Source organism: Magnolia sinica, chromosome 13, assembly GCF_029962835.1.
Source record: "Magnolia sinica isolate HGM2019 chromosome 13, MsV1, whole genome shotgun sequence".
Classification (NCBI taxonomy): Eukaryota; Viridiplantae; Streptophyta; class Magnoliopsida; order Magnoliales; family Magnoliaceae; genus Magnolia; species Magnolia sinica.
The window spans coordinates 6,174,187-6,185,000 of record NC_080585.1 but is presented as its reverse complement, the minus strand read 5'-3'; the positions used below and the strand labels follow the sequence as shown (position 1 = coordinate 6,185,000).

The following is a 10,814-nucleotide window of genomic DNA, read 5'->3' as shown; positions in this document are numbered from 1 at the left end:
CCACTTCGAGAAACGGGACCGGGGTTTTCTACCACACCTTTTCTATACAGTGCCTAAAAAACGCAAGCTCCGTGGGGTCCACAACGTTGTATATGTTAAATCCACTCCATCCATCAGGTTGAAGGAATTCTTTGAATGGTATATATAGGTTAGAAGCCGGATTTAAATCATATGGCAACATCAATGGAAACAATTTAAAATCTACGAAAATTGCTAAGCTCACACGTAAGTAGTGAACCTGGCTGAGTTTTTCTTAGTGGGTCTAGAGTACAGAATAAAGGATAGAACTGATGGACGGAGTGGATTCTACCTATACAACATGGTAGACCCACATACTCGAGTGTGGCAGTGGATTCCAGTATTCGAGAACGAGCCCATGTTTCAAACCTTGTTGGGCAGTTACTATTAAATGGGCCTCACAAAAGGATTGGGGCGATGTGGATGGTGGGACCCACTCAAGAAGTGGGCGCCGGCTAGGTGGGCCCACCTTAATCATATGTTGTATATCCACTCTGTCCATCCATTTTTATAGTCTGTTTTAGTATACAATCACAAAAATTAAGGGCCACACCACATGAAACAGTAATAATTGAATGCTCACCATTGAAATCTTCCAAGGATGACTGTAAGAAGATCTCTTTATATCCCATCCCATCCATTGATAAGGTCAACAATAACTGGATGAATAGAAAATACAAAGACTAACTTGATCCAAAACTTTTGTAGCATACAAAAAGCTTTTAATGGTCATTCACCACTTTTTTCAGTAGTGTGGTCCATAAGAGATTTTTATGTCCTTCTAAGTTTTGGGATAACCTACTTAAATGAGCTGAAAAAACAGATAAACGGCATGGATATGAAACCTATTCATCAAAGTAGGCTCCACATGGTATGGGTAACACCCACTAAGCTGTTACTCGGTTAACAGCTAATCCTCGCTCTCAAAAACTAGATTAATATGGTCACAAGTGTCATCCATCAATCCGAACTGTTCAACTGGTGGGCCTCATTATGGAAGGATGATGTTTTTTTTTATAAAAAAAATAAAATTATAAATCACATATTCAAGAAGACCATAACCATCACTCATCTTTGTTTTCAAGCACTTAAATGTCGGCCATTAACTGTTTTTCTTTCCCACGGTCGATTTAAAGGCCACTGTTTAGGTGGCCAGGGATCATCCGATCTATGCCCTTCTGACTGTACGGCGTCGATCTCCATCTCTTTGTTGTGATGGGGAGTCACGTCGACAATGTTATAAAATGTGGAAATGGTACGGAGTGGTTTGCACGCCCCACCATCACCTCTAATAGGGCACACGTGCCAACCTGGCAAGCGTATAGGCATCTGATCAGTGCATAAAAGCGGCCACTCATCAGGACGACCACAGTCTGGTCCGATCATCAGGATTGCCATCCCTATTCAAAAGAATAGACTGCTTCCAAGTTCAAAAATAAAAATAACCAGTGGTCCACATTGAATAACATGTGTGGTTATAACGAAGAGTAGATTGTTAAATCTGTATTGCGGAATTGGCGGATCATTTATACATTAATAATGGAGATTCAATATCATAGTCTTAAACATATCTGTTTGGAAAGACATTATCTTTTTCACACACTCCCCTCACACACTCACAATTTCTTGGGATTTCACTATGGATACTCGAACCTAAGACCGGTGATGAAACTCTTAGGAGTCTACCACTAGAAAGACATTCTCAATACTATATAGCCAACATATATCTTGATTTTCCGTATCTCACACCTCTACGACAACCTCTCAATGAAAATAGGGCTTTTATCTCTCGTGTTGGTAAAGAGATCTAGACATCTATGTATAGAAAATAGGATTATAAGCTTATCCATCACACTTCTCCCCTCTAAGATCTCTACACTGTAGGTTTTCATATCTAGCTTAATAATTGTATATAAGGATTATGGTTCAAGTGTCCAGCCCCAAACTTATTTACAATGATGACAACTGTGGTGGGGTGTAGTAAATCTCTCAATATGAATAATACAACGGTCTAATCTTAATCAATGATCATGTGTAGCCCACTTGATGGAGTCTTACATAGGCTTGGTGTGGCCCGGCTCGTGTATGGTTATCTTCTCGATGGGACCCATCTTAGGCACTGCTCAGATGTCTCACACTAGTGATACACAGGCCATTATTCTGTGTGTTATGGGCCTCAAAATTATTTTCCACCTTTGATAGTTGTCATATGGCCCAGACATTGCAACGGTGGAAATTTCATCACAATGTAATGCCTGTGCTGGGTCCACTGCCATCTATGGTTTAAAAATCAGCTTTGGCGTATCACATCATTCACCATCGGTATTGATCCGTATCACTGCCTGGCTGTTTTGGGCCAATACATACCATTTCGTTGATTGGACAGTGCCGTATCGGGCGATACATACCGGTTTCAAACATAGTTTAAACCTTGCACTTGGTGCGAGATAGGTTTATAAACTCTACCATAATCTTTCTCCACCCGGTTATATCAGAATCACGTTTATAGCTGGATTCGGAACGAAAATTTCAACGTTGGTCCCTGACCGTCCAAGTAATGGAACATTAATGGAGAAAGAGATCAGGTGTTGTAGCTTCACTAAACTCAGGTGGGCCCAAAAATCAGATTGAAATCCAAAACTTAGGTGGGCCACACCACGGCGAACCGTAGGGATGAGGACGCCCACCATAGGAACCTTTCCCAACTAATACGTTGATGAATCAGGCGAGGCCAGGACTGACCTAAAACTCAGTTGTGCGACAACCATTGAATTTAGACACGATTCTACATTATTCCGGTGGTGGGACCAGCCAGAGTCTGGGGTTGAACTTATTGCTGTTATGTGCGGTGAACATTAGGTGTGGCTCAATACGGGTTGGATGCCAGACGGTTGTACAGATCTCCAATGCAGTCGCTAGATGGGAAATTGCCCCCAACCATACTAGCTTACTTTCGGTGACTGAGAGCCATGTGGGTATAACTTTCATGAGATCCACCCTATCCATCACGTGCATTTCCTCCTGTCTACGGCAGAACCCAAAATTCGTGATGACCCAACACTCACGTTGGCCACACCATTGGAAACAGTTGGGATGGGATGCCCACCATTAACTGCTTAGGTCGCGCTGTGGTGTTTATATTTCATCTAATCCATTCATCTGATGTCCCTCTTCAGCACGGAAGAATTTACTAAAAATTTCCCAGCATCCCATAACTAAAGTAGGCCACTACGAGATTTAGAGGTTTTAGATATAATTTCATGAAATATCATATCGATGAGATTCAAGCTAAAAATTATAGAATAAGTTTCACACTGGCTGTCAACTTGACTCAACCCTCTTTTGTAGGGCGCCGCTTGGTGGATCCCCCGGGTGGGTGTGATTCTTGACCATGGGGTTCACTATGATTTATGTGCCATATAGGTCAACCTGTCAACCTGTCGGATAATCTCAAATTCCAGTTTCAGCTTCTTTCTCTCACTCTGTCGAACCAGCTCATTTCCAGCCTCGCTTTTCACATTAAAGGAAGAGAAACCTCTCTATTTTCAAAGCACATATTAGCTAGGGTCATGGTTCCCAAAAATGAAGTAGATCCAAATCTCAAGTGGACCATAATACAGGAAATAATGGTAACCAACCATTAAAAACTTTTGGTGGGCCACACAAGTTTTTGATTAAGCTAATATTTGTGTGCTCTATTCATCCAAGTCTTTGTAACCTTATTAACAATTTGAATGGCAAATAAACATTCCACTGGCCCATATGAAGTTTTTAATGGTAGGGATTCAATTACGACTATTTCCTATGGTATGGTTCACCTTAGATTCGGATTTGCTTCAATTTTGGATCATGCCCTAAATTAAGCTATTCAAATGGATGTACAGTGTGCATTTAAGGCACATGCATCACAATTGGCCCCACAATTAGCGATCTATGACTTCCATGGATCCCGAGATCCACCCAAACCATGGCCCCTTTTGTTTGCGCCAAGGACCAACAGCGAGAGCACAAAACTCCTGCATGCACAATGAGATAGCCTATTACACAGGTCAATTACAATCAAACACTATCTCATTGTGTATCAAATAGCAGGCTGACTATAGTTAACAAATTAAAAAAATCATTGAGTTCGTACAAATCGGAACATGCCAAAGGTTCTAAAAAGGCAAGGAAAAGACTCGAAAGTGTTTGATTTTTCAATCACAATAGTAAATGATTCTAAATAAGTAATGATTATTTACTTCTATAATTTTGTGATGACATCACTTACATTTGACTATAATGATGATTTTGATGCATGATTTATTTTACTTCAAATCACTGAAAAAATGATAAATTTTTAAGGTGAAAATATAATGATTATAATTTGCTTTACTTGCTCCCTATACAAATGTATATCACTGTTAATTTAAGAGTCATAATTCTTGTTAAACAAACACTTGAAAATGATAATAATAACTTCCTTTGCATTTTATAAGATACTGGAAAATGAATTGAGTCAAAAAGGTAATGTCTGGATGTAGTATAAAAAGACCTTGATAACCTAGGGTCTCATTGAAGGCCTGCCCTTGATTAGAGTAGAATGACTGAATAAGATTCATACATTTGATACCAATTGATTGGAATACTGGACCCATTTAGCAAAGCAGTCAGGCTTGGACATGAGCAATTGTTGCACAAGCACAATCAAGAACTGCAGCATTTCAAGCATAAGAGGCCATTGAAAAATCTACGAAACCCACAACGTCTCATATACCAAAGGGACAAGAAGCTTACATATATGAAGATACCAGAGCTCCACATTGCAGAATGCATTTAGTCTATTTGAGTACATAGATGAACTTGGGGTCGAACCTCATGAGCCAGGGGTTAAGACCCACATCCTGCAGTGACAAGTTCATGGACCTAATGTCCCAGTTCTCCATTCCATCCTATCCATATACTTCAAGGACTATCTGACTTGGACAGCTCTGGAGAGTGCAAAGGGAACACTGCTCTGTTCTGCCTAAACAACTGGGAGGAAGAATTCCCTATTTCTTGCAGCGGCAAGCGCTTCGGGATTGTCCCACAGGAGCGGACTCTCCTCTTCTCATCCTTCTCTTCGTTTTTCTTGCCGCTTAGAGCATTCTCCTTCAAGCGGCATATCAAAACACGCTTCTCCTTCTCCTTTTGTAAATCTGATGATTTGCGTGCTGGGTCTGTGTTCCGAATATCTGGCGGTGCTTTCGGTGAGGATCTGTTGACAGGTTCGGTCCTCAACCTTTCCAGCTCGAGCTCAGATCGAAGCTCCGAGATTTGCTTCTGCAATTGAGTTACCTTGTTCTCTGAGGAAATTGCTTTCTGTCTCCACTCATGCATCTGAAACGACATATATCGCACTTGGGAATGATTTTAAAGTCGAAAATGAAATGAAGGGAAACGATCAGTCCCAGAGTCATAGAGAAATCTTTCAGTGAGGAAATCTTATCACTTTCCAATCTTAATAAGATTGCCATCAGGTGTGGGGACCACCACCACTACCCAATAATCCAATAAGATTGGACAGCTGTGAAAATTTCAGACCTTTCTGTGAGGGTCAACTAGACCTAACCTGCTTCTGAGGCAGGTTTGGCTAAGCAAAATGGGAAGCAGGTGAGGCTATAGCTAGAAAGTTGGCCTATTTAGGTTTGGGTGGAACAGTACCCAACCTGACCAGCGCATATATTTTACCATTGGCTTGTCAAGATCAAAAATGCCTGGATGGTTAAAAAAAGAAATAAAACAACGGTATCCATGGTGGACCCACCAGATCCCGTGAACTTTTTGCTGGCTGGGATGTTCTCTAAAGCGTCCAGCCCAACTGGTTGGACCACAAAGTTATCATCCACCCACTAACTTCTAAAATTTTCTGTAAGTTGGATCTCTAAACCTTTAATAAATTATCCCCATCAAGAGGATTTCCTTGTACGAAATTCAGCCACACGTATTAATTGAGTGGACCCTACTTATATTGTGCTATTTAATTAATAGCTAGGCATCTTTTTCTATAGCATAGCGCACCTGATGAGTAAATAGGGTTGGCTTTTGGTTTTTACAATAACTGATTTTTCTGGTGGACTGTTTACCTGTGGTCCAACCAGTTGGGACTTCAGAACTTTATGTACATCTACACAGATGCTAACTCTGACTGTGGGGCCTACCGTGACATATATGCCTTATATCCACGCCGTTCAGCCGTTCTGCAAGCTCATTTAGTACAGGATAATAAAAATGAAGCAGATCCATAGCTCAGGTGGACCATATTGCAGGAATTCTCATGAGCCACAAAAGTTTTGGATCAAGCTGATATTTGTGTGGTCTCTTCATCTAAGTTTTTGTGACCTTATCAATAGGTTGGATGGCAAATAAACATTTCTATGAGCCCCATGAAGTTTTTAATGGTAGGATGATTACGACTGTTTCCTGCGGTATGGTCCACATAAGATTTGGATCTACTTCATTTTTGGAATCATGCTCTAAAATGATCTGTCAAAATGGATGAATGGTGTGGATGTAAGGAGCATACATCACAGTGGGCCCCACAGGGTCGATCCAACCATTATTACACGCTCCCCACGAGAATATGGAGTTTTTCGGTTGTTTGTTCGTCGTTTTTCTGTGGTGTGCCTCACTTGTGTGTGAGCATCTCTCTCTGCACGCGCGCGAAATAAGGGAAAGAGTGGTTGGAGATCTTACAGCAATTTGGAGGGTTTGGAGCTTGTCGTCGGATTCGAGGGCCCGATCTTCCCAAAAGTCCCTGGAAGCCTGCAATTCCTCCATCTCCTCTCTCACTTTCCCAAGCATTCCTTGCATCTCAGACCACTGCTCTGTCTCTGCTCGCACGTCCTCCACGATCTTCCTCAATGTCGCCTTACACTGCCCCGAGCACGCTTCCTGCTCGACCACAATACCCGGTTCAGTACAGAAAGCGGCACCACCCTAAAATGGAGCGATCGGGATCGGGAATGACCACCGCAAGTGGTCGATCCTCAATACTGTGGAAGTTATGGCAGTTTATTTGCATGGAACCCATCGGATAATCCGCTTAGCAAAAGATCCGTTGGGTAATCCAGCAATTCGTTTAAAGATGCACTCAGATAAAAGCTTGGATACTCTGACAAATAAGAATCATTTGATCATCGATATTTTATATCAACGGTCAAGATCATTTATAAAAAAATATGTCCAATCAATAATTTTATCGATCTAATTGTCAGGTCTACATGAATTGCTCCGACAGCAATGGAGCATTTCTCGCCTTTATTTAACAATTAAACTAATAATTAATGCTAGTGTACACGCCACACGTTTGCCAGCACTGCACACGTGCAAGATCTAGTCCATCCATCAGGTAGACCAGACACATATTCCCCCACAATAAAATCTTGTCCAATCAGTAAGCAGTCCCCTGACCAGTGGATAAACCCGATTCTTGGGCTAGGTTATCAATGTTATGGTGCTGTTCTGGTGGATGGTTTGGATATTGGAACTATCATGCCATGCTGGCACATGTGTGTCATGTACGTGAGCTTTATTGCACACGTGAATAGGCTTAGCAAAGCTCATATACGTAATACCATAATTATAGTATTTTATTAGTATATTTAATTACTATTACAGCTATTATTACTTTAGTAAGTTTGATTAGTTAATTAGCTTTTGATTAGCAAAATAATTGCCATTATAATATCATGTATGTGCGGTGACTGACTGCCATTACTAACGAGCCGCGACTTTCCTGTAACCCCTTGTGTGTTGGAGTTCGTGCAATGCAAAGCTCTGTTGGGCCCAACACTATGTCCATGTGAAATCCATTCCGTTCATCAGTTTCAAAGGCTTATATGCTACGTTAAGAGATCAAAAATAGGCATATTCAAGACTTAGGTGGGCCACATCAAAAGAAACATTAGGAATGGCAGGCGTTTAATCCCCACTGTTTCTCAAAAGATCCAAACAGTCGGATCAAAATTCGCACCCAATCTATTGACCATCACCATCTAAGCTAGGGCCCACATGACGGATGGGTACGGATTACAGTACATTGCTCGTCCACGCCTGGAGATAAAGACATCTCTCAAACCCGGCGCCGGTTAAAGGAGGCAGGTGTAGCAGCAGTGGCAGGCAACTGCCGGTCCATGCATGCGCATCCAAACGGACTAAAATGCGCCCAGAGTGATCATTTACTCCGGCGCCGGGAGCTTTCAAAACGGATCCCGCGCTGCTCGACAGCTGGGAATCACGGCTTCGCAGAGTACTAAAACAAGTACCCTGCTATAAACACCCTAGCGCATTTTAGCAAATTCATCTAATCCATTTCCATTATTATTAAAGAAGGACCGAATGTTGGAAGTCCCCGTCAGTACGGCGCCAACCAAAGTTCGTCTGAGATCCGCGGCTTACCATTTAATCCCCATTTTCATTCTTTCTCATGTAGGATGACCCGCATGCGTCACCTCACTGGGCCCCACTTACCGAAAAAGGTTGATCCGAACCGTCCATATTCTGGGTGCTAATCTATAAAAGAAACCATGCGGAACTTATGCTTAACGGTGATTCTGAGCATCCTACTGAAAATATCATTTTCAATGGTCCGCATACAAGTTCAGAGATCAAAGGTCAGGATCTTATTTGAGGGTGATTATTGCATTGTGGATCATTTTTGTAGGCACCGAGAAGATGGAGGGTTCATATTACTATCTCAGCACGTGGGAAGTGGACCTCAAGGAGCGACACATGCTGGTAATCCTGATTCGTGATACAGAGAGCTCTTTTTAATTTTAGTATCTTGCCTGTTGTCGTTTTGCAGTTTCCGGAAATTCGATTCTCCTGGAAGTGGAAGCAGAGCTGGCGGCCGGACTGTTACTCGAGAGCATTGAAGAACCGTACTCCTCCATCTTCTCCAACATCCCTTTCGACAGTCTTTCCATTTTCCTCCGCAGCATTTCCACCTTCAATGCAAGAAAAAAAGAAGAAAAAAAAAAAGAGTAGAAAAAGGGTGTGAATCTTTCAAAATCTGGGGAAACAAAATATCATTTCCAAAAGAAAATCGGAATCCAATAAGAGAGAGGAATTAGAAGCATTCTCAGAATGGAAAATAGAAGAAGAAGAATGGAAGAAGTAAGCAACGGAACGGAAAGTGGAAGCTTCAAGAATCTATTCTTTTCTTACATCTGCGAACCGGATTTTCCGATCCGTTACGAAAGTCTTCTCGAGTCTGCAAGAGCTCTCGATCCTCAGACTCGCCTCCGCCATTTCCCTGATCTCCCTCACGCATCTCTTTTCTTCTGCGACACCTTCGATCTTCTCGAGTCGTCGACGGAGAACCGACGCCTGCCTATCGAAATTGCCACATTTTCGATGCTCGAATCTAACTCCAGAGCTTCTCTGCAGCTCCTCCAGCTTCTCTTCTAGATCCTCGATCTCCTCTTCCAGCAGTAGACCAAGATCTTTCTCGTCGTAGATCTTCTTCCGCCCCTAAAATCCAAGAAAAAACACGACGATTTACACAATCCGTTTCTGAATCCAACGGGAAAAAAAGTAATAAAATGGAAAACCCGGCACGAACCGAGACAAGTGTTTCTACAGCGGACTGCAAGGTCCTTTCCGTCTGCAACCGATTCCGTTCCAGCTTCTTCAGAGCGATCTCTCTTTCCATCCGCAGGAAATTGCATTCCGCTCGGAGGAACTCTGCCTGGAACCTCCACTTCTCGTCTTCAAAATCGGCATCGTTCCGGCGATTTTCTTCACCGTTTCCGACTCGGTCTCTCCGTTCTGAGTCTGCAGAGTTGAAGAGAACGATCGGAACCGTGCGAGCGAAGATGCGCTCCTGGTCGAAGAGCGCTTCGAGCTTTCCTCGGCTGTCGCGGCGGGAATCCGGCTCAATGAAAGCCGGTTTTAGAGCCGGCGGTTTGGCCGTTTTGGAGCGTCTGGTCCGTCTCGGGAGGTGGAGGATTCTAGGGCTTGGAGGAGGCGGCGGATGCCATTTCGGTTTTCTTACAGACATTTTCTCTTTCTTCTCTTTCCTTGTCCTTATCCTTCTTCCTTCCGTTAGGATTTTAAATGGAGAAAATGAGGTTTGGGGATTTTGATGGATTTGAAATGATGGTGGTTTTGTTAACGGATAGGAGAGGGGCAGAGATGGGATAGGATAAAAGAGATTGAAGGACGCAGGCGTGCTTCTCGTTTTCTGTAAAAGGAGATTTAAATGAGCTTTCCTTTTTATTTTATTTTTTTGAAAATTTGAAGACCGTTTTGGACTAAAATGCCCCCGAGTATTCAAACAATGGCTAAAACAAGATGAAATGATGAATATTCGCTGGGTTGGTGGTTTATCTTTCATGTAAATTAGGTGGGAGTTGATGTTCTATCGCCGCCGTACACGTGGCGAACATGCTAGGAGATTGAGATTCTTGTTCTGGTGGGCCACCTTCTGTAACGGTCATTGCCAGGAATGGAACCCCATTGGATATGGTTTCACCATCCAATCAGTGAACTGCGAAAGGAATGGTTAGATCAACTGTTTACATTCAGCCAGCAAAACTAACCGAGGTCGAGCTTGTGGGCCCCACCAAGATGGGTGTCGTACATCCACACCCTGCATTTGGTGGGTCCCCTTTAGGCTATACGACGTCCCAAAAATCAGCCCTATCCGGAATACAAGTTGGTGACACCATCTGAAACCAGGGAAATCATGCCTGAAGCGTCTAAATACAGTCTGCGGAGCCCACCTGAGTTTTGAAATGGCTTTAAATTTAATGTGAACCCTTGAATCAAGTGGG

At 42.6% G+C, this 10,814-nt stretch overlaps 1 protein-coding gene across 1 annotated transcript; it reads right to left on the bottom strand.

Annotated features, from left to right (window-relative positions):
* Positions 1–4,746: 4,746 nt before the first annotated feature.
* Positions 4,747–10,231, bottom strand: LOC131222571 (uncharacterized). The gene is made up of 5 exons (XM_058217701.1): positions 9,602–10,231; positions 9,205–9,510; positions 8,826–8,984; positions 6,733–6,930; positions 4,747–5,376 (listed from the first exon to the last, which is right to left on the bottom strand). The coding sequence occupies exons 1-5, from the start codon at positions 10,037–10,039 to the stop codon at positions 4,963–4,965; spliced, it is 1,515 nt and encodes a 504-aa protein (XP_058073684.1). The 5' UTR covers positions 10,040–10,231; the 3' UTR covers positions 4,747–4,962.
* Positions 10,232–10,814: the final 583 nt, after the last annotated feature.